We start from the raw sequence: 25,646 nt of genomic DNA, 5'->3' as shown, positions 1-25,646 counted from the left end.
ACTGCATAAAGCATCCAACCAGTACTGTTAGTCCTACTCTTAAAGATTAATAGAGAGTGGTCAACCTGAAAGACTGAATGATTATGCATCAAAAACATCGTCCGTTTTAATTTGAGACACCTGGCCTGAGTTTATGTGAATATTAGTTCAACAGCAGAACTGAGTTTATGGGGCTGCGTGAAAATACAAAGTACTTCAGGAGTTTGGAGTGTGGTGTCTCATTAAGCCTCTTTTAAATACTAAATCAGAAGTAGAATAAATGAATTAAACATTGTGTTTATCTGCCTTAACGCCAGATGCAAGTGTAAGTGTGTTTGACTAACAAACTTTAAAGACACCAAGGAGCTTGTTGAAGAGAAAAAACAAACAAAATAGCTTAAAGACAAAGAAAACTCAACATTTGAAGGCCGTATTACTAAAGTAATAACTTTCCTAACGATCTGTAAGAGGTTAAAATTGAATGCATCTGACGTATCGCGAAAAAAACAACATGAAAATAAAGAGATGTCTTCAAACATTACTGTGAATAAAGCAAATTCAATGATTCAGCAGCTCTGACCTCATAACAACAATCTAATTTCTGTTGCAGCTCTTCATTTCAGCTTGACTAACAAAACCATCCAGTTTCATCGTAAACAATAAAGTGTTGTGAAAGTAAAACAATCAGTCTGTGTAACACAAGATAAATCCTGTCACTGTTCACTTCCCCCACTGCGACACACAGCTATTAATCTCCATTCAATACTGACTGCTGGTACACACCGTACAGACGGCCCTGCAGCAAGTTTGTACATCCATTCATTATTGTTTTTATGTTATATCATAATCATGTGGGAGCCGCCTGGTGTTTGCATGTGTGCATATAGAAGACATTTCACATTGTCGGAGTCTGAGTAATCAGCAGGTGACAGTTGTCTGTAATGGTTTCTGTCGGAGGAAGAAGTCAAACAGCTCTGCCTGCTCTTAAGTCTGGAAAATTAAAGATTTAAATAATGTGTGCTGGAAACTAGAGTGAGATTACCAGATGCTCATAGAGGCACAGACATACTCACAGATACCCAAACAGCTTAATATGTGATTGGTTCCTAGGCAGGCATGCACCAAAATATATGCATTGGTGCTGAATAGCTTTCTCTGTGAGCGAGATAGGTGCGGATGCATTAGTTGAGATGAAATGGATTTGAGTTATGATGTGTGATATCTGAAGACGAGAGGGATGTGAAGGAAAAAGCGAGACAAGAAGTTTAAACAGCTAGAGGAAAGAGGCAGGGACCCGACTCGTTTAACATTTATGAATGTTTCTGGTGCTTTGTTTTTTTTTGGTTTAATGCACATTTTATGATGTGTTTCGTTGTGTGGTTTTATGTCGGGGTGGAATATTTAGTTTTTGTTTTCAATCTTTGTTCTGACTGAAACAATGTCCAATAAAGTGCTTATGAAATCATATACTTTAGCTTTCACACACTATACTGCACTTATAAAGGTGATGCATGAATGGAAGAGTGCCTGTGTAATAACGGTTGCCTCCTTTATCATGTCATACAGTGTGATATAAATGCAATGCTGTGGCATCTTCACCATCAATGCCTCTCTGCAGGAAGATGTCAAACATTCTTTCTTGTTTGACTTTAAAGTGGAAAAAGGTGTGCTGACATTATCACACACAGTAGAAAACCACATTTTCAAAGGAGAGCTAACCCCAGAGATTTTCGCACACCTCCTTTCAGGTAACTGAGAATAAAAAAAGGCATTTCCAGGTTATATTTTGTTGTTGTTTTTATATATTTCAAATTCCAGTAGGAACTGAATCAAGTTGTATGAAAGGTCAAAGTGGAACTGAGCCCTTTTGGTTTTATTAATCCTGATATAAGGTCATGTTTTTTCTGGTAAAATGACAAATCTCTTGATTCATATCCAAATCTGTCATGAAAACCTCTAACAGAAAACCTTTAACATTTGTCAAACACACAACCTAACATAATCAGACATATTAAACAAAGTCTCTCCCAGTTGATCGATTAATGGCTGAATATTTTTTTCTTTTTAAAAGGAAAAGAGAAACCCAAACACAGTCTTTTCAAAAAGGCATTATCTAATTAACACACTATCATTACAAGATCAATTTATGGACAACTTCAACTGACCCAGTAGAGACACAAAATAACGTCAAAACCTCAAGAATTAGACTTTATCTATGAAATTAAAATTATAATCACCGTTAAAATGTCCACAGCATGATTTTTGCTCTGGCAAAAGCATATCATACACTGCCTGGCCAAAAAAAGGCCACACACTCTAATATTCGTTGGACCGCCTTTAGCTTTGATTACGGCACGCAGTCGCTGTGGCATCGTTTCCACAAGCTTCTGCAATGTCACAACATTTATTTCTGTCCAGAGTTGCATATATTTTTTTTTTATCTTGTATTGATGACGGGAGATTCGGAACACTGCACAAAGTCTTCTCCAGCACATCCCAAAGATTCGGACTCAGGTCTGGATTCTGTGGTGGCCAATCCATGTGTGAAAATGATGTCTCATGCTCCCTGAACCACTCTTTCACAATCTGAGCACGATGGATCCTGGTATTGTCATCTTGGAACATGCCCGTGCCATCAGGGATGAAGAAATCCATTGATGGAATAACCTGGTCATTCGGTATATTCAGGTAGTCAGCTGAACTCATTGGGTACATAACTTTGCTGAACCTAGACCAGACCAACTGCAGAAGCCCCAGATCATAGCACTGCCCCCACAGGCTTGTGACCTTTTTTTTGGCCGGGCAGTGTATGTCATATTATAAAAAAATTTAAGATTACATCTTTAACATTAAACTGGCATTGGTGTTTCTGTGTCTTTTTTTGTCTTTTTGGTATTTTTTCATCTTGCATATCTCATTAGCCGCATGTAGACTCAGACCTAATGAACAATGGCAGTAAAAAAATGTGCAACTTTTTTACTTTTATCATACCCTTGGCATATGAGTTTTATGATGAAATATATGATAGAAACCCCTTTTTCATCACACAGACATCTGTACTGAGAGTTGCAGAGGAAAAGAGAAAGTAAAATAGAGCTGGCGACACAAACAAAGTGTGATTCCTATCTGTCTGTACCAACACCCTGTGGGACAGAGCAAACACACACAGACAAAAATCTTCCAAAAAATCAATCCATTACAACCAGGGGGTCACCATGGTGATTATCTACAACGACCAAAAGCCAGCAACACAACGCTGCAGAGATCTCCTGCATGTCTTCCTGGGCAGGGTCCTTAAATTCCCAGCGAGGGAGGAGACGGAGCTGCGCGAGATGCTTCCCAAAAGATAAAAGTTACATCAACAAACAACAGCGCAGGGAAGTGAACACACCCTTCCTTCCTGTTATCTTACTGTGCCTCGACAGTACTGTGTATGAATGTGGGTGTTGGAAACAAATCCCAAGTGAATGCACTCTGACTATACACAAGTTACACAGGTCATAAGTTTCCTGATTATTGATAAGACGTTATTCACAACAGTAATCAGTGCTCCAAAGGGGAGCCATGAATATCAGGATTACTTACACACTTCAGGAACATCTGTATCTTTTATGGCGGCGCTTATTAAAACTGTAAATCCTCTTTACTGCAGTGCACACCTAAACAGAGTTAAAGTATGCTTTTATAGGTACATTATGCTTTATATCTTGCCTTATTGCCCTGTAATCAGGAGCCGTAAATTGCTCAGAAAGTATAGTAATTACCTGAAGAGCATTTGATGCATACTGTCCAACATCAGAGCAGTGACATCATCGTCTGTGGTTATGGATGAGAGTCAGACAATGCTATTTTAAAGGGCCCTATTATGCTTTTGAGGCTTTTCCTTTTCCTGTAGTTTGTAATACAGGTTTTGTAAAACTAATAATAATATCCCGAAGTTCCCTCCAGAGCAAGTTTGCCTGAAACGCCTCCATTGGACTCCTTTTACTTCTGTGAATTAGTGACATCAATGTGTAACACTCAAACTTCTATTAGCTAGCGCTCCAACACATTGTACAGATATGCTAATGGGTGGGACATCTCTAAGCGGTTGACCAATCACAACAGAGCTGGCCAGCTGAGCAATAAGCACAGACTGGGCTCTGGTTTCAGACAGAGAGGGAAAAGAGGTGCTGCACAGGCAGTATTAGAAAAATAAAGAGCTTTTTAAACATTAACGCTTGGAAACATGTCACAGTATATTAATACTAACCTGAAAATGAGCATAGTATGTGCCCAAAATTTGATATCTGGTAATGTGGCTGTAATGCGGCATTTATGTTTATTGACAGGGAACAGTCATATCGTTCACTGTATCTCAACACATCCCCCATCAAATTTCCACAGAAAGTCGGTTTAAACAATTTACCAAAGAAATTAAATCACTTTGAGCAACAAAGAGATTGAATTTTAAATGATGGTCCTTTTATCAAGCCTGGTTTGTGCAGTCATCTTTCACACTGTAAGAGTTCCCATAAATCATATTATCATTTCAGCTCCCATTGTGAAATTGAGTTTACAAGTACTGATACCTTTTATCTTGGCAGCTACACAGATGAGGATCTTTCAGGGTTCATTTCAGGATTCATTTTTATGAGTGTACTTATTCCTGTTCAGGAAATCCCTTTCAGGTAATTGATGAGGGAGCCTCACATCGCAGCATATTGCATGCACGGATAATAACCATTTTAACACGGTACATAACACCCGCATGTCTCTTGTGGTGAAAAAGATCCCCTTTGTTAGCAAGTTTACAGTTAATAGCGTGGATGTTGTTATTGTCAGGGTTTAGTTTAAGATGCGGTCTCACAGTGATGCCTCTGTAGGCTCATATTTTACACTCAGCGATCACTGATAAAGGGGAACGGCCGGTGAAGTGAGGATCAAGAAAAAGATTGTGATATGAAGAGGGGCCGAGTGGGTTCAGACGCAGCACAATCCAAGTGGGGAATTGATTTTCAGAGTATCTCTCTTTGCTCTATTGAAGATACAAACATTTGTTGTGCAGCAATAATATCTGCCACAGAAGCCCCTAAATCTCTAATATTATCTGATAACTGAGGGAATCGTTTGTGTAATAAATCCAAAATGTCACTGTGGTTTATAATCCCTTTGAAACACTGATATGCTGCTGAGGTCAGATTGTAAAGTACTGCAGGCAACACTGATCATTTACAGTGCACGATAAAACACTTCAAGATGGGTCAAACTTAATATAGAGACAAGGGCGACACATTCAGGGCTGCTCCAAGTGATTATATTAACTGTGATTTTAATGCACAATAGAAATATATTTCCATTGTTCAAAATTGAAAAAGCCATTTTTGGACGTATTTCTGACTAAATATCTTATGGCATCATTGAGTTAACCAAGAGTCAGTGCTAAAGGGAAAATTACAGTCAATTTGTGTGATGGGCTACTATCCAGCATATGGCTCCTTAACATTATGAAGGACAGGACAACATAAATGTTATGTTTGTGTTTCAATTGAAGGCTGACTATGCTTGCTAACATTAACAGTGATTAGAAGGTAGGCGCTAGTCAATGCCGAAACATGAAGTGTACATCCCAAGTGAGCAGCAATATCAGGGCTCTGAGGGGGAAAAATGTCCTCACTCAGTATATCAAAATCCCTTTGAGGGTCATGGTGCTCAGCTGAGGGTGAAAGTTACCCCACGATTCAATCTTATTATTGAGTAAAAGCTTTGCCAGCTTTCTCACTATGTTTGCGATTTCTCCCTGTTGTATTTCCCATCTTATAGTTTTAGTTCTGATCTGGCACCTGGTAGGAGGTTGACGCCAAGAAATGTTCTAACCCATAACAATTAAAAGAAAAGATCAAATAAAGGCAGACATCAGTGATTGAGGGGGATTATTTTTGTATGGCTCTTTATGTTGTCTTTAACTAGGAAATTCCAAATCATTGTGCCTTTAAAGTTCAGGGGAGCAAGAACTGAAGAGGAAATGAACATTAACCTTAACTTAAATAAGCCTTTATATGATAAGCAGTAATTTTTTACTATTTTACCTTTCAAAGATCAAAAGAAAGGAGTAATTTTCTATTGGTTCTCCGCCCAAAAACAATACGCAAACCATGTATGTGAAGAAAACATTGGAAATGATCTAGAAACCACTCCTATCTATAAATATTTCTTATTCCAGCTGTGATACCGAGGTAATTGATCAACACATTTCACTAGTTTTCATTTCATTTCTGTCATCATTAGGGTTTTTGCGATAACCCCATTTAATTTGTTTTTCAGTTATTCAGTGCAAATAGAAAATAGGCTAATGTAGAAAACATATTCATCAGAGTGCATCAGTTACCACAAATTAAAACCTTCAATCTTAGAAACATTCAAATAGCCCTAAATGTACCAAACAGAGCAGTTTGCAGAGAAAACTTCATTTTGTTCGAAACGCTCTTCAGGCAAGGTAGCCGGATCCTCTTTCCTGTTGGCTGTGCAGAAAGTAGGACACTGGCACGTCCATAAGTAGCAGCTAAATGACATTGGTTTTAGTAGGACGTTATGGGAGATGATCATTGATATAATTAGCATTCCACTGTGTGATATAATTATCCTCCACATGATGAGCTCTTAAGGGACATAAATTGTATGTTACACTGCTTTAGCAGATGTAGTGAGATGGCAGGCATTTGGGAGATACAACAAACTGTGGATTGAGATGCATCAGGGCTCCTCCTGGTCACCACGAGCATATTAATGCTCAAATGAGATAAACATGACGTACTGCAATGAGCACAGGTTTCGATTTAGAGAGATAATTGAACTCACTCTGAAAGCTAGACACGTTTAAAGCACTCTTAATGATGCGATGAACAGAACAATCCTAAAGACCTGCTGACATTGTGTGGACACAATAACACATCGGTAGTGTTGTCTTGTAGCAGGCACTGTGATGAAATGAAGAAATAAAGATTATATAAAGATTAAAACTTAATCCCATCAGGTTAACTTGTCTCAAATAATGGGGACTTTATTTCCTTATGACACTGGCAACATATGGGTTTAATTAATTAATTAATTTTTAAGATTTGCATTGGAGCCTTTTATCTATATTCAGTTAGGACAAAGATCACACTGAAAGCATAAATAGTGGTACAAAAAAAACTGAAAGGAAAAATGCTTATAACCAATGTTTTCTTGATACAGCAATAACAGACCTTGGTTTGCTTGCATGAAAACAAGACTAAAAGTCTACTTCCATATGCTGTTGTACTGAGGCACAGCAATTGCTTGGTGCTAACATCAACAAGCTAAGCAGGTTAGCATGTTATTTACTCCTTGTAGCCATGTCACTAGTTTCACTAGCCAGCACATATTGTAGCAGACCTCGAGACCAGGAACCAATCCAGGCTTCATAATCAGTCGTATCAGTGCAGAGTCACAGCAGGTGGAGAAACAGAAGGAGAGTGCCAAAACACCATTTCAAAATAATCAATCTTACATTTCAATAAATACTCTCTGGAAATCTACTAAACCGAAGCCAAACAAATGCCACATCAGCTCTTGAAATTCAGTTATGATTGCGTTGTGCAGGCTTTATTTCATATTAAATATTCAAATAATATTCTTCCAAATTTTAAAGCGTGAATTCAATTCAAAAGTATTGTTCAAGTCTGTGCATCTATGGGAGTAGAAGAGAAGAATAGACTACATGAAGTTTAGAGAGAAGCATCAGTATTGTTTGTCTCAGTAATACGCTGGATTATGCAGCAATGCTCCCTCTAATTAGCTCCTGCATGCTTATTAGAAGACGTTAAGATAGCAAGCAGGCTTCACCTGGGTATAGTGAAAGAGAGGGAGGAAAAGAAAATAAGACTTATGCCTGGTAGCAACTGCGAGACAAGGGTGGGAGATTGTTAGCGCTAAATAAACTTAGAGCTCAAACTAAACTGAAAACCTGATCAATATTTGGTTCTGCTACATCATCATTTTGATCTTTTCCCTAAACTTTCAATGTGTTCACAACCATTTTATGAAAGTGCAATGCAATACAGTCCACTTCAAAGCCAAAGTGTCTTTGGATGCAAATTGATTTAATTGCCACAAACCGCTCGTTCAAAACTCTGTACTGCAGTCTAGAAAAACTACATCAATCAATTCTTAAAAGCTAAGATCTTCTGCTTCTGCTACTTCTTCTAATGTGTCTTGATGGCAAATAGGAAAATTGTTGTTCCATTAAGGGTTTCTGAGGCTAAAAGCGTAGAGGTATATTTTACTGCCTGCTGTTTGCCGCTCCTCAGGCTAAACCCAGCAGCAGCGGTTGCCATTTGTTCATCCCAGCTCAGCTCCAGTCCACTGACCCCATTTGGGTTTTATGGCTCCAGTAATAACTGATGAAGATGGCAGAGAGTAGGGTTGAGGCTATCATGGGTATTTTAATAAATCTGAATTGAGCATATAATCTGCTTTCGGACCCTGAGTTTAAATCCCTTAAAATTCTATATAGGTTTAGTTTGAATGACTTATAAGAAACCAAAGCAATACAAATGTTTAATTCCTCTAAGGTCTTACCTTTAATGAAGGGTTGTTCATTATGTACTCTCTTTCTGCTTCAAATTTTACATCCTGTTTGGCCAATTCCATCTTTTATGTTGTTCTTATACCTGCATTATTATGTCTTTCACATTATTTTATTGTACTATTTTATCTATTTCTATTTATGTTGGGTTTATTCTATGTTGCGTTGTTGAAAGAGCCCAAGACTAAAGATTTTGATTGCCAACATATACTGTACCCTGTAGCTATCGTGCATATGATTAATAAAGCCTTTGAAATCTATCTTTCCAGCCCAAAGGTGTTTCTTGAGTTTCACAACACACAATTAGAAAGGTCAGTCGGCCCCTTTATCAAAGTAAGTGTTGTTAATGAAACATGCTGCTCCTGTTTGGATTGGTGAGGCCTAATCCTGGTTGGATAATCCAGAATCCTATTGCAGGATTTACTGTGTGGTGGAGGGCTTTTCATTCACGATGAGGGGGGGAGCAGGTGGAGAGACACTGGGAGATGTTACAAGGTGGTTTAGAAAGAGTGGGGGAGCAGCAGGGTGCTGAACAGGCAGTCACAGGATTGTCAGCAGTGGATCAACCTGACTGCAACTTAGACGCCTGCAGCAGGCCAGCGTGCGGCAGGTGGGCTTCAAACACAACGGTGTTTCAAAGACGCATATTGAAGAGAGCACTGAGCATTTGAAGGTGTTTAAACAAGTTATTGGTTGTTTTTACAGATCCAGTCACACTTCATGCGGAGACTTGTCAACCTTATAGCCAGTCAGTGTCAGTTACATTTAATTTGTGTCTGATTCTATTTAATATGTGAATGCAGTAATGTGCATCAACTCCGATGTGGCCATTTCATGTCTTCCATTGTCCGTTTCCTCACTTTTTCTTTGAAATGCTTTTCTTTTCCCAAGGTGTTTTATCTTTGGTATTAAGAGCATTTTTTCAACAATTATAAAATGTTTGTATGAGTAGCACATTCTTAAAATTTGACTACCTTTAGGTACAAACATGACTTGGTTAGTAAAAAAGAAACATTGTTTGGTTTAAAATGAGTAATTTGTTAAGGTTAGGGGATCTTTGTTTCCTTTGTCATTTGCTGCTTACTACCAAGTGGAGAGTCTTTGTCTTTTATATTCAATCGTATTATTCAACCTATTCACCTACCATTCTTTCCATTTGTTTTAGCACTTAAAAAACTGTTCCCCAAAACACAGATAGTTTCTGATACTTCTGAAAAAAAAATCTTCATGCAATGATTTAAACCCCCTCAAACATATCCGACATCTTTGTCACCTAAGACACCTTTATCACCTTAAATGTGAAGCATATATTCTATATGTTTGCCAATCATTATCTTACTTCTCAGTATTAAGCTGACTTTCTCATTTCTTATATATTTAATGGAGTTTTTATCTTGTGACTAACAGCTTTCATCAAAGGACTTTCACTAATGTCCTTGGAGTGTCATTTGGATCAAACCATTCACTTTCACCCATGACAGTTTAACTTGAAGGAGATTTAACCCAGCAGCCATGTCCTTCAGGCTCTCGCATACTATCCCGTGCAGCAGCGAGAATGATGGTGCACAATTTGTGTCTTTTCAGCTGAGCAGCTCGGGGCCACGGCTGCCTGGACCTCTCTACGTCTGCCTCGGTTACCATGGAAATGGGAGTTAAGTTGAGAGTCGGCCTCTCCCAGGATATTTGAATGATGTGAAAGAGGAGAGGGGAGAGGGAGGAGGTCTCTGGAGCTCATTGGCAGACTACCGCTTAGTGCAGCACAGTTCACTAATAACCACAGTGAATAACAACAGTAATAGTATGGCTTTCAGCGAGCAGTCTGAAAAGGGGCTGTAAATGAGGGCTATACTGAAGGCAGAGACAGTCAGTAAAGTGCTGAAGTTCAATAAATGGCCCTTTGTTGTTGTGTGACAGTTACACAGCCAAGAAACATGTTCAATTACGAAGCTAAACAAGCAAAGATTGGCATGGTCCATTGCATACTGCTCTTTCAGCGGACTGCACCAAACACTGGCACAATATCACAAACTGGCCTCTTTTCTCTGCTTCAACACAGATTTTATTCAAAGCTAAATGACGCTTTAAAGCACACCATGGACTGGTTACATTTCTAAACTGCTGATCCATATTTTTACCTCATGACCCCTTCTGGTAACCAATAACAGCTGTCCATTGAAAGCACCCAGTTATTAAAACAAAGGTGATCAAACTTTTTTGGTAGTTGGACCTTAAATGTTGAATAGTTTTTAACTAAGTTAGATAATTTCTTCCATTGATTTTGCAAAACCTGTCTTTTCTTCTTTAGGTGTGTATTTCATTTAGCTTTTGCTGATTTTATTTGAACTTTCTATCGTTAAGCATGTATTCTCTTGCTTTTCTATTCGATCCTGTGTATTATGCAATATCTTTTCAGCTTGGTTATTTTTAAAGGTGCTCCATAATATAAACTTGACAAACATTTACACTCTTTAGTCCCAACCAACCTCAATACTTCCAACTTTTAAAAATGTTGAATCCCAAATGATGTTATATGACCAGGATGAGTCAGTCCTCTCTGCCTGAGGCCCGTGAAGCAGCTCGGTGAGGAGGAGATAGCGGTGCCAGTGTGAACCAGGCAGAGCAGCAACTCCCATATACAGACAGAGCAATAGAGGGAGGGGACTGACCTGAAAGCTGCCCTAATCACAAAGGCTTGACAGGAAAAATAAAGAAAGGAAGAATATCAATAGTAAATGCAGGAATACTGATGATAACTGCCTGGTAGAAATAATAAAATTCACTGATGTGAGGAGAGGAAGAATAGTCCTTCTAATCAGAGGAGCATTCAAAAGACACCAGCAAGACAAGGATACATTTTATCCTTAGTTCATAACCCTGTCATTGTCATGGCCAAAACCCACTTAAATAATCAACGGCTCAGAAATGTCACTGAAAATCAACAATGATGGCACTAGAGGAGAAAGCAAGAATGCAAAGGGCCTGCGGTGAAGAGGCCTTGATTTCGCCTGGTGTGAAGCGGCTTAATTTTGTCCCCAGGAGAAATGCAGGGGTATTAAAAATGGTTGCAATCATCTTCAGTTTTATAAGCATATGAATACAGAATAAAGAGCTTTATGGCCCTATATCGTGTCATTTATTAAATGCATATTTTCACTTTATAGACTTAGTTAAGATTTGCTCTCAGTGCACCACCGAGCTCCAATCACAGATAGATGATTGTTAGATTATATATCTATATCATTAACACCCTTTGGTCAGTGGACAAGTATCAGCATTATATATCTGTGCAAGGGAATCAAGTGAATATAATACCAGAAAATAATAAGCCAATATAACATGTACTGCAAGCTAGCTTTCAGAGTAAAAAGTACAGAAATAAGTCTTGGGCATTTTTCGCTTAAGAAATTACCTAAATAATTAAATGAATATCAAAATAGTTTCTATTTAGATTTCTATCAGCTGACTACCTGGATAATCAATGAATTGTTTCAACCGTAGTTTAATGTCACAGCTTCAGAAATACAAGCAAAATAGAAATACGCACAAAGATTAATGAAAAATGTGCTACAGAATTTTGCCAACATATCTTTGGAAAAAGCAATGTAAAACATAGTTAATATACATAACACAACCTTCATTATCAGTGAAATAAGAAATGATCGAGAACTGTGGCCCTGAAAGCTCAACACATTGTAAAGAAATCACCAAGAAAATAATTTGAAAAACGAACCCTGAGTGGGTCGAGTTAGAAAACGGACCCATTTTATGGTTTTAACCTGTGTATTGTGTAATGTATTCTGTATTCTGTATTCTGTGCAACCTTGCCCTTCAGCATTTGGTTGTCTGTGCATTTCTGTGGTTGTATTTTCTAAATGCGATATTGTGTTTGTAAGTGCAGGGAATGTTCGCTCTCAAGCTCAGAGCCACAGCAGTAGACAGAGCCATGATTCTTCATTTTAAAGGATCTAAACACAGCTGCGTCCGAACACAGTGCTCACCCTTGTTGTTATTTGTGTTGTGACACTGGATGAAAGAGCCAGACCGGCCAGCTTACGCTACAGTTGTCAAAGGTCAGAGGTCGCATTAGCTTAGCTGAGCGAGCGAGTAAACAACCTCCTGTTACGGATGGTTAGTTAGTGCTGGGCAAAAACCTCTCGGTCAAAATCATCTGTATTTTCTTTTATTGCCATTGGCATAACAGATGTCAATTTCATATTTGAGTGCCTCAATGGTTTATAAATAGGACAGGGCTTGGTGATGAATGTAATTGAAAATAATAACATATATATGGCCTCATAATCAATAATCATTCATAAGAAAAGGGGAAATATCTCACATACATTCTGCATTCCAAAAACAAGCCAATGCATCACTTCTCATTCACCAAATATTTTACGACAGTTGAAGGTATTTGAAAGAAATGGTGCATAAATGGCTTTAGGGGGCTTTTATTGGTCGTTAAATCTGGTTCAAAAGTCCATCCTTTTAAGTCTGCAAGTGAAAGATGTATGAAGTTTACCAATTCTCTTTTGTCTAGGTCCAACATTATCGTTGCAATCTAACACAGAAAGCAGAAACACAGTGACATAAATACATCATCACAGCCAGTTTGATATGATAAACTGGGGCCTTTGATTAGTCTCACATGCTCAGCTCATTAATCTTGGCAATGACAGCAGAGAAGCTAGTTTGGGAGATGCTGATTTGTGAATGAGGGCTTTTTGTCTTTGTAGTCTGACATTTGACTTAATCAAACCTTACATGTGCACGTTTGTACATTTTATGTGACTTGAATTGACCTGAATGAGGCCTGAACCCTGTAGTGTAACGAACACGTGCATACAGTCATTTTGCCTAAGAAAGCGCAGCATGAGCACATCATTAACAGATATTGCACTGGTACTGTAAATGTCATATTTTCTTATTTATCATAAATATCCATACGACTAGTTGGAAAAATCCCCACTGGCATTTGAATTGACGAGAACAAAGGTTAAGCCACATGTTCAGTATAATAATGTGTTTCCTCGATGAAGATGGAGTCAGGATGAACTCAGGAGTGAGAATGAAAGACAGAACAGACGTTGCTGCCAAAGGTCAGTGTTTTGTTCAATCTGATGTAATGTATTTTGTTTGCGTTGCGCTCCTTCCACTCTTGTGTCTCTTTAATGCCTCTCTGTTACTGCCATATGCCTGGAAGCAGCTAAGCATGTATATGGCCTCTGAGGAGAAGGCCTTTACGTCTTTAATAAGAAAGCAGAAGAAGACAAAAGCTCCTCCGAGACCTAATTTGCACACAAATAACTAAAGAGAGAATGAAAAAGGAGCTACAACCAATGTCTGAATTTCCCTTCCAAGAGGTGATACTTGCAGCTGGGGTATTTCTCTGTCCTGAAATCTGGAGCGGTTCCTCCTCTGTATTTATATGGTGATGATATGGTTGGGGAGAAAAAGGTGGAGAACCAAAAGCGAAAGCCACAGGGCTAAAAATGGAATATGGATTCAAAGTGTGGCTTCTCAAACATCAAGTCACAAGTTATGATTTAAAGAGGGGAATAATACGTGGTAATTGGTGAGCTGGGTGTTGCCATGTGTAAATAGACTCCAGGGGTGGGAAACACAAAGCGTTGATAATTACACCGGGTTTCTCTGCTCACATTATCACAACAGGTTTATATACAACTTCAAGTAAAATGTTGCAGATCTACACCGTCAATTATTCATCTGCGAGGATTCAACAGGTATATCATGACAGTATGGATCTCCAAACAGTCTCAGAAGAAAAAAAAACAAGTTGATTTCTTCTATCTGGAGTCACTGAATATTGCACATTGTACATCATTTTAATAATTGAGTTTCTTCAAAAAGCAGCAGGTAAAATAACAGAACAAGAAACGATAGTGTTCCTACAGACTCTCCAGGTATCTGCTATCTCTTCCTTTTCGCCACTGCATTGGTTTAACCTTGAACTGGTTATCTTTTCAAATGTTTTATGTTTACTATAAAATGTTCTTACTTTAACTTTCTAAAAGGAATGCCTCGTGAAGGATTTTGCAAGAGAATAACATCCATTCATCCATCTTCTCCCGCTTTTCCGTCAGGGTCGCGGAGGTAACAGCTCCAGCAGAGAGCCCCAAACTTCTCTTTCCCTGGCCACATCAACCAGCTCTGACTGGGGGATTCCAAGGCGCTCCCAGGCCAGTGAAGAGATATAATCCCTCCACATGGTCCTAGGTCTACCCCTCGGTCTCTTCTCAGCTGGACGTGCCTGGAACACCTCCCTAGGGAGGCGCCCAGGTGGCATCCTCACTAGGTGCCCGAACCACAAGAGAATAACATCATATGAAAAGAAGTGTGCATGCTAGTTCTTCTATTTTTACTCAAAGATTGGTATAAAATGTACACAAAAAGGTCTATCAAAACGTTAAGGTATAAAAGATGTACCCAGTCAAATTTAATTAACTTTGTAGATTGACTTTATTAAATAGGAAAATTCAATCAGAGCAGTGTGAAGCAGTCAGAGTTGCTCGTACAGTACTGCTGGCCAGATGATCGATGGGGAATAGCTCAAGCTTCAATGACCTACTCAAGGACATTTTGAAAAGTGGTAAGGATTCATGAATGACACTATGATCCATGCTATTTTCACCCATTTACAATCAGCTAATCAAAGAGATGATTCCATTTAACAAATGTTTATATTTCCTTGGCCTGATATTATTTATACTGATATGCTTTTCACGTCAATTGGGATTAAGAGTTTGCCATGAATGTAAACAATTTTCTTTTATTTTGAAAAATGTCTTTTTTCAGAAGCAGTGTGTGTGAGTTGTAGAATGTTTTTTGCACAATTCAAATGGTTCCCATATTGTTTTCACTTCTTCACAAGTCCCTTGGCCCTCTCAATCATAACTGAGGTGTTTGACAACTTCATCAGATAACACAGCGGTGTTAAGAGAAAATGTCAGGTCAGCCCCCACTCTGTGTGAGTGTGTGTGTGTGTGTGTGTGTGTGTGTACTGACTGTCCTTTCTGACCCTTACTGCTGCTCCTTTTCAGGATAGCTGCTCTCTGGAGAGGAGAAAACCCATCAGTCTCAATAGCCAGGGAGCCATGCAGAGATACACTGAGGTGCTTCACAATAATTCACTGCCATCACCCCCGATCACAGTGGGTAGGGCAGAGGGTTCAGGGTGGTAGCAGCCGGAGGGCAAAGCAATGGGCTGAGACTCAGGATGCATCCCTTTGCATCCAATCCTCTCCAACAGTTCCTCTTTTATTTCTCCTCAAATCAAAGCCTCTCAAACAATTCAGTCTGGCAAATAAACCAGCACACATACAGACCCATTTTGAGGTGGAGAAACACTTTCATGCGACCTCAAATACTCCCAGTTTCTCATTTCTCCATCTTACGGCCACAACACATCTTCAGCTCGAGTACACACTGTGTCCTCCAATATCTGCATTTCCTCACGGCCTGGTGAGTGTGCTCCCGAAGCCGCCAGTGAGGAAGTCATAATGACAGGGATGGTGTATTTCAGGGGAAGCGGAACACACTCACACAAGATTATAAATAGTAACAACTAGTAGGGCATTGTGAGAGCACAGATTTCAGCCAGGGCTAAATGCGCTATCCCGCAATTTTAAGAAAAGTAAAACAAATATTTCTGTCCCTGCTTTGTCTGGCCTCCAAAAGGAAATGAGTTCTTCCTTGGTCCATGGTTCTCCCTTACACTACGTCAAATAAAAATAAGTAGTTTATCCTTAATCCTGCTTAAAAAAATACAAACAACTGAAAAAAATATCCTTCATTGTGGAGGTAATAAATCATCTACTGTTCAAGAGTGAAGCTTACAAAGTACGACACACAGCGACGACACTCCATGCATTAAACATGCATACTCATTTGTCAGCAAGCACTCGCACACATACCCTCAGGTCTACAAAGTGATGCTCTGACTGCAACCACACACAAGAGAAAGCAGTGGATGAATCATAGGAAACATCTCACTACATCCAACCAAGGATTAAGCAGGAGTCACTGCCAACCAACCTCTCCTCTTATTAGGCCTGCAGGCTGCTGGAGTCAGCCTCAGGTGAAACCCAAGCCTCTCTGTTGTTTCTACTGCTCCCTCCCTTCCTTTCTCTTTCGGGAAGGTGTTATATGACCTCTTTCATTTCTGTAACGTTCCACTTCTCATGTTGGCTTTGATGGACATTGCTTTAGCAGATTAGTGATCTAAATTGTATTTGGGATTCATGCAAAATAACTCAGATGCAAAATTGTCCTGATTTTCAAAAGATGCTGAAACAAATTCTCCTCTTGATCTACATTCAATTTTTCTTTTCTATTTTCAACATAATCTCCTTTGAAATGACTCTACAATTTGAGAATAAATGGCACTGTCACATAGTATTTTGGTAGAGGAAGCCCTGAGCCTGTGAGCATTGAGCTGCATAGCGTGTGGAGTCACGATGCTTGATGGAGCATTCAGGGACCGGAGGGAATGAGAGAAAGGAGATTATCAGCCAGCCAGCTGCCGCAGAGCTGTGTGGGCAACATTACAACCTGTCTCCCTTTGCGTTTTATCTCTCTGCCTTTCATGGTCACCCTTATTAAGCGGCACCGATGGCAAATGTTTCGATGCCTTGGCACTATCACCGTACGGAGAACTGACAAAGCCTCGGCAGTTAGCAGTGATGCTCAAACCAAAGCAAAGAGAAGCTGCTATATTTATGAAAATGTGGGAAAATTATAGTCATTATTTACATTGGTCAGAACTAACTAATAACTGATGGCATATATACAGTAAATTAGGGGTTATTAACTGAAATGATGCTGCATAAAATGGAATTATACTGTACCGTACGATGAGATTTATACAAAATAAAGCTACAGACTGTGCTGAGGATGTATGTTCTCGCAGGCAATGTTAACATTTTGATGTGTAGCAGGAAAAGCATCCAAACATTTGTTAATAAGCACTAGTCACAAAGTGCAGCTGAGATTATTGGTAATGTCATTCATTTTGTGAGTATGAAGTCAACAACTGTAATACCAACGGAGTTTGATTTGATGGTAGCACTAGAATAAAACTCAGGGTTACCAAAGTCATAGAAATTCATCCCAAGATGGAACAAAATGGTTGTATCAGTTCATGATACATATTGTTCAGATATTTCAGTCGAAACTTCAAATACCAAAGTATTCCCACATTTATGGGAAATACTCAGTTCATTTGTAATTTGTTTGGTTGTGCTCAACAACAAGAAGTGTACAAGCACACTGCCACGAATACAGAACAGTAACAACAATAAATACGATAGCAACCATATGGCTCTTGTCCTTAAAGTGGCGAGTTGAATGTGCTTGTTATACAGCCAGTGAAGCATACAGGAAGAGTGTTGTTGAACTCAGAGGTAGAAGACTGAATAGAGGCTTTGCAGGGTGTAGTACTATCCACTGAATGGGATGTGGTTTATTCCACAAGTGCTGGAGTATACAGCGGTGTACACAGCCAATTCATTTTTCACTTGCATGCGCAACTCTTTAAAGCAAGTTTGCTGGTAAACGGGTAATAAATGCACATCTGTAGCAACTGTCTAGCATTACATCTGTATTCAGCCTACTGTATCAATAAGCAAAACCCTGCCCCTCACACTTCATTTGCTCTCAGATGTTGTTTGGCCAGGCTTACACACTGGACAAATACCAGCCAAGCTTTTTGTGAAATCATGAAAATAATTTTCCTTTTAGATCTCACCTAATATGAACACCCAAAGGCTGGATGGCCTTCATAAAATTGAACAAGGGATTTACTGAAAGAGTTCAGATATTTTTTATATGAAATAAAGTGAAGCCTTTCTCTTCCTCCGTTTCATCTGTCCTTAAAACTAGCACACAAAAAGCTGGCCTTTCATTTTCATCCATGATTCATCGCATATAAATCTGAACTTGAATACATGGAATATTTTGCAAGTAACTTTTGAAAGTCTAAATACATAAACTGACAGTAAAAGTGTACATGTTGCATGTTCCTACAAACAAATGACTTGCATGACTCTAGCAGTCACTACATCCTGGTTTCAAGTTTAATTGGCTCTGCAGACTTCGGGGAACTACACACTGCACAGCAGGGTAACACAAAAACCTTGTAATGCTATTCAAACCATTTCTACAATCTCTTACACTGCAACACCTATCTGTGTCTAATGAGGCAGCAGCAGAAGCAGCAGCAACATGAATGATATGTGTTTTTTTTTCTAGTAATGAAAGACATTTTCCTTTAACCCAATTAGATGGTATCCCTTTATCGCATGCTGGTTTTATCAGAACTTTTTTCTGGTTACAGATCAAATCTAACAGGCCATTAAGACAACTCAAATCATGTAACCGCAAGTCTCACTCCAGCTGGAGCTGATACATTCAAATTCACAGTCCATATGCATGTGCATATGTGTGCACGTGTCTGTGTGTACGCAGCGCAGGGCCGCATTTGCTACAGTATGAGGGAATTATTTTACGTCAGCCTCGTGGCTGTTTCCATATCTGTACCAACAGCTTGCACAGGCAAAGATTGTTCAGAAGCATAGATAGGGCTGTATTCAAAATAGAGTTCAATCTAATTTAAAGTTAAAGTTAAATGAGATGTCATATCTCTATGATAAGCAGCCAGTTATCATTCCTGCATCACTGACACGCTGTCAGCACTGCCTCAGCATTGTGGGGCTGTTTGTACTGAAGAAAACAATTATTATCTCCAAACAGGGGGGCACCATCCGTAGAAATTTTAATTAAAAGACTGGCAGAGTTTCATCTCAATGTGACAACTCCATTATTTCACAATGATAAAACATTCTCCTAGAAAAAATCCAGCTCGAAGTGGCAAGTCCCACTGGCAGTTTCAGAGGACAGGCCCAGCGAATCATTTTCCTGACCTTGGCATGTTGATATCACACTGAAGTAGTGATGTGTCGCTGAAATTAGAGTAATTATTCAAATGTGGCATCACTGAGCTTTGTGCTGCATTTGACTCTACGCTTGTGGTCGAAACCCCAGCACATATTTGCAGTGTTGCGTTGTTACAGTGAGTATAAATCTACAGTGGTTAGATTATGTGAGTACATTGGTCACATGTGTAAAGAGCACTTGTGTAATTTATCGTGTTCACTACACTGAGCACATTTCCCTATAAATCTTTACTTCCATTTTCTAATTTGTACACATCGTAAATTTTCTTTACTGCCCCTACCTTCATCCGGATCATTCCTGGCCGAAGCCTCCAGCAGAGCCACGCTGGCTGCAAAGGACACATGCCTCTTGAACTCGGCTTGCTGGAGGTCTTTGGCGCTGCGTCCCTTCTTGTCCGCCTTTCGCTTCTTGTTCTGCATCTCCTTCTCGTACACAGCCCATCTCTTCAGCTGCTGAGTACGCCTTTTCTGGGCCGCCCGCAGCCTCTCCAGGCTGGGCACCTTGTCCAGCTGCTGCAGCTCCTGGATCAGCTCCAGGTGGTTGGCCATGGCGTCGGGCAAAAGGACGACAGTAGTGGATGGATGGTGGAGGGGTGAAGTTCTGGGGAGGAAGTATGACTCTAGCGAGGGATGCACCTTCGGCCGTGGCCTCCTGCCATCATCGTCATCATCATCCTTTCAGCAGCAGTAAACGTCCTGAGTAAGGGGAGAGAGAGGGTTCGTAAATATCAGCCATAAACTTTAATTACTTTAAACGTATAAATAAATCAGCAAATAAAATGTGGAAGTAGTTTGATGCAGCGTTACACTTGGAGTTAATCTTTTGAAAGATACTCAGGGGAGACGCTGACATTCAGCATGGGTCTAATGCACCAAAGCAAAGTGCAGGGATGCTTTTTTGGTGTCCTAGTTAGAGACACCTAAGTTCAAAGTACAACAAAACCAAGGGCTGACTACCTCCTTTAATGAAACTGACTAACTGAAATGTTTTTATTATCTGTCAGAAGAAAAAGAAAATGTTTTGGTTCTAATAAACATTGGTTTTCATCAAGGAAAAACCAAAATGAAATATAGCTGCAAACAGTGATGAGGGGGCCAAGCAGTCCAGAAGGCCATATTGCCATGGCAACTTCATGTTATCATGTCAAGGGCATGGCCGTAAGCACTCACAGCAAGTTTCACGTCAATTGATCAGAGATTGGCTGAAAAATTACTTGCCGGCTTTGGTGTTGAATTTCATAGGCTGTGACGGACAAACACTTATGAAAATATAAAAGCAAATGTTGTGTAAATTGGACAAAATTTGTGGAGTGTGGAAAAATGTTAAGCCTTTCAATTAAATCCAATATGGCGGCCGCATCAATTAGGCTGACATGACAAGTTGCCATGTGTCGGCCTTAGGACCTCCCACAGTATAAACAGACATATGACTTTTTGTTTTAAGGCAAACATATTAAGAGTTATCAAGCAGAACATATTTGTGCTTATTGCAGCACCTCCAAGTGGTCAAAGGATGCAAAAATGTTTGGAATTAACAAGAACTGGGTGACCAGTTCATGTACCAAATTTGGTTTTGATACATCAAAGCGCTGCTGAGATATGTGCACACTTCCTGTTTGGCGCCGATTTCGATTGGCTGTGACGGGCAAATGCTTTCGCAAATCAAAACGCCATATAGATAGATTTGTGGGGCTTGGTCAAAAGATCATCTGTGCCAATGAACATTGGACAAAATTTGTGGCCTGTGAATGACAATATCGCATGTAGCACAAAATCCACTATGGCGGAAATTGACGTCATAGGCATACGGTTCAAAAGTTTTGTGCGTAAATGCAACTCCAACTTTGCCCCATTGGTGGCACTACAGCCAAAAGAAGAAGGGGAATATAATAAGACAAGCTACAAACACTCAGGGTGCCTTGCAGCTTCGCTGCTTGGCCCCAAATGACGATGATTCACAAACTCCATCAAAATGAACGCTTTAAGGGTTCAGGAAAAGAGAGAAATGTAGCTCTTGACGAAAGCAGACTGATTTCTCAATTTGTATCTACATGAATGAGCTTGAGCCTCAATTTTCCATTTGCTTTGTGAGCCGTTATAGATCTCTCTAACATCCTCTGTCTATATCAAGGCTAACCACTTCCTGGAAGCTACTGTAAGCAGACAGCAGTATGATGAGAAACTGATGAAGAGAAAAGAAAAGGTTCTGGGGCAGTGAGCTGAGGCGCGGATTTTTCATGCCATCATTACCTTAATGTAGCCTGACTGCCTGTTTAACTTGAACAAAAGAAAGTCGTTTTTCTCTCTGACAATTGAAAGTTACGACAGCTTGAGATACTTACCGTTAATGTTTTTTTTAGATCTATCAAATAAGCAGCAGACCGTATGTATGGATATGTTTAGAAATGATCTTCTAGACTTTTAAAAGCAGAACCATGAACATGTTTTAAGTTAAATAGATTAAATACAGACTAAATACTTACTATTCTACAAATGCTGATAAAGATATTTATATCAGCAGCCATTCACTGCTGAAAGCGCAGCATCACCTGATCTAATGCTTCACACTGCAGTGTACTGCTCAGTCTTGTCAGACTGACCTTATACTACATTTCCTTTGCAGCTCCACCACAGCTAACTGCTAAACACATGGACAGGAAACAAGCAGTGTAATCACTTCCTACAGCAGCATCACTTCTGGCCCTCAATTTGTGTTTGTGTGCGTAAATAAATACAAGTTTTACTGTCAATTCCAGTAAAATACTCACTAAGTCATCCAAACACTAAAATTAAACTCTGAGTTAAACTTTGCCACTCTGACACCTGAAGATGCATTCAAATATCCAGCACAAGACATCTCCCTCACTATCCTTATAACAGAACTTATTCATCAAAAGACAAGCGGAAATCTGAATATGATAGCTTGAATGAAAGCCGGAAACATTGTAAACATAGCGAGGGGGATGCAAAGATTGATCGCAGCAAGGCCTCAGAAATGTTTGAAAGCATTTCAAACCAAAATCAGTCAATTCTGGTTCTAATGTAACATTTCCCGACAGCAGATGCAGAAGTATTGAATGTTCAGACTGTCGGTATAGTTACATTTGTTCATTTACATTCTAAAGTGTGCAAAAAATCAATGAAAACAAAAAGAATCTCAAGAAGTAAGCGTGTATTGATATAATGCATTTTCTAGACATTAATCACAGAAGCGTTAAACGACAAACAAGCAGACAATTCTAGCTTTTTTTATAATATTTTATGAACAGTAACAGCGACCAAAACACAATTACCGAACAACACTACACAAACCATTTAACTATCCTTCTAATATCAGGGAGTAACATAGCAGCAAAGTAACCTTCCAAAATACTACACAGGGTTTTGTCTAAACTGGGGAACAGGGGCGCTGTGCACGCTAATACCAAAATGATTTTCTCATTTGTTTCTGTAGAGGAAGTAAAGAAACTGTAAATCAAGATTTGAGTGTTGTTTGAGGTGCAACATACTGTATGACTCAGCTTTGAGACATGAAGAAACTATTACTTTCTGCTTCGCTCTAATGCATTATTTTGGCCGGAAAGTGGGCGGAAGTGATGTAAGCTATCTCATACTAGATTTTCGAGCAATAACCCTGAATATATTATAAATGCAGCACTAGTCATATATAGTTTGATTTTATCAACCAAGCTCATAAATATTAAGATATTGTTTGTCCTGTCATCTGTTCCTGACACGTGCCATGTGCCTACTGATGGAGGCAAAGCTTTTCAAAAATGAAATGAATAAGACTTGTCTTAATGCGCCATCAGTGCTCAAACAGGAAGTGCACCATGCTGTTTGAAAAGGAGACCGTTAAAAAAAAAGATAAGCATGAGCAGCGCCATATTCAGCACATGTAACTTTTTTAATCTTAGACAATTTGCAACCCTAATTGTTTTGCTCATATTGCACTTTACAGTATAATATGAAAAAACATTTGCCTAGTCATAAAGTTTTCATTGCCTTATTTTATATGTGAAATTAAGATTCACTCAGCTGAACTGCAGCCAGAAAGTCAGCCACCCGGTTTATAGGTGCTGAGCTCAGTGAAGTAGCTGATAAAACATGAATGCTCCACGGAATCACACACACACACACACACACACACACACACACACACACACACACACACACACACACACACACACACACACACACACACACACACACACACACACACACACACACACACACACACACACACACACACACACACACACACACACACACACACACACACACACACACACACACACACACACACACACACACACGGCTATTGCTGCCAAGTGACCATGTAGATAAAATAAATATGATCATGAGAAAAATTAGTTATTGATTGTCCTAGAGTGACACCACAAATAGTGATGCATACTGTATGTGTTAATGTCCAGTAAACGTAATTGTGGCGAATGTCTTCTTAACTTGTTCCTTATTATTCCATACGAGACACATTTATTGTAAAGTTTTAACCAGTTTCCCAATAAGTGCCACACACAGTAGAGCTGATCTTTGACCCTAAACCTCTAATGTCTATAAAACATTTAACATGAGATGCTTTATTTTACAACATGCTGAGTTTTACAAGGTAAAAAAGTCCTCACATACACCGTGAATGCTTCCAGGCACGGAGCACGTCACTTTGTGTCTGTGATGTGAGTGCAGCGGACAGAGTGAATTAACTTCATTCGGGATGTGTGACTAACAAAGAGTGTTTTCTTTAGATGTCTTTGATGGTCAATGGCATTAGTGCCAGGAATATGAAACCCAGGAGCTACTGTTGATCAAATCAGGGGAATCGGAGCAGAGGTAATGATATTACTCATACATACACCCACCCACCCACACAAAAGTAAAATAGAGACAGAGACAGAAAAAGAAACTAGTGATGAAAACAGATCCCGACAAGATGATGACTTGTGGATTAATCTGTCACTGATAGCCGTTATCATCTTAGTAGGTGAAGCACTCAGAATGACCTTTTAGTTTAAACGCATTTACAAATAAACTTGCCTTATAAACATCGGATTCATTTAAATGATTTTAATGATTTAATGATAGACACTATGAATTTGATTACCCATTAAAATATTAGATATTTAGCCCAAGATTTAAACTGTGAATATTATCAGTAATCTATCTTGATGAAACATAGATTTCATTTTAACCTTGAATAAGCATTTTATTTCGTTTTTTTGATTACCAGGAATTCTGGTAATAACTTAACATTAACAAGTAAAAACGTCATTGTGTTTCACCAACATCGAAACTCAAACCCTTGTAAGTATCTAAAGCAATGGGTCCATACTTTGCCGTCCTCCTGATTTCAACAACCTGATTACTCACTTGTTAGCCCACTTACATAAGTCATTGGGTGGAGAGGATGTTGCCAAATAAGCATAATTGTTTCCAAAAATACCACAGATTTTTAGACATAAGAATTTTCCCGCCATCTCTCAAGCACCCGAACACCTCAAGACCACATGAGGGAAAAGGACGACGAGCTGCCTGAACAACGCGCTGTGGTTTCACTGCTCATCACATGCTGCCAGCTTGAGCTTTCTCATGCATTATTCTGTGGGCGATATTTACCCAGAAGTTTCCATTTGACAGTTCGACAGTCTGCTCTCTAACAGCTCAGCCAAATCACGATTTTAAATTCCTCGTGCTTATCTGAAGTGTTGTTTCTATAAAATTACCAACAAGTGAGCAAGACACTGAAATTAGCATGCATTTGGCGTTTTTTAAAGAGCAGAAGACAGAAGAGAGTAAATCATGTGTTATCCTAAAGGGGAGATTAACTTGCCCATTAAGAGCTTCAGCAGTGCATGAAAAGCAGACAATGCAAACACTCTGTGTACTTGACATGATGTTCTAGCAGAAGGCAAAGGCAAACTGTTTGAAGATGTGTAAAACTCGGGGAGCTGTGGGCCACTGTAAGCCCTGTGGTGATATCACAGCCGGTCCCCGGGGCCAAGGCAGCAAATCACAGATTCACCTCAATCAGCTCTCAGGCTGCAGATAAGAATGGTACACTGCTCTCTCACTTCGTATTTCAACATTTTTAT

At 39.4% G+C, this 25,646-nt stretch overlaps 1 protein-coding gene across 1 annotated transcript in view; it reads right to left on the bottom strand.

The window, feature by feature from the left end:
* ppp1r16b (protein phosphatase 1, regulatory subunit 16B) overlaps positions 1-25,646 on the bottom strand; it is a 77,606-nt gene that overhangs the window by 31,766 nt on the left and 20,194 nt on the right. Inside the window, exon 2 of the mRNA XM_063910476.1 lies at positions 19,818-20,232. Coding sequence (XP_063766546.1) covers positions 19,818-20,085 — 268 coding nt within the window. The 5' untranslated portion in view covers positions 20,086-20,232. The remainder of the gene's footprint in view (positions 1-19,817; positions 20,233-25,646) is intronic.

This window comes from Eleginops maclovinus, chromosome 20, assembly GCF_036324505.1.
Source record: "Eleginops maclovinus isolate JMC-PN-2008 ecotype Puerto Natales chromosome 20, JC_Emac_rtc_rv5, whole genome shotgun sequence".
Classification (NCBI taxonomy): domain Eukaryota; kingdom Metazoa; phylum Chordata; class Actinopteri; order Perciformes; family Eleginopidae; genus Eleginops; species Eleginops maclovinus.
Note: the sequence above shows the minus strand (reverse complement) of the source record. Positions and strands in the feature narration are given on the sequence as shown.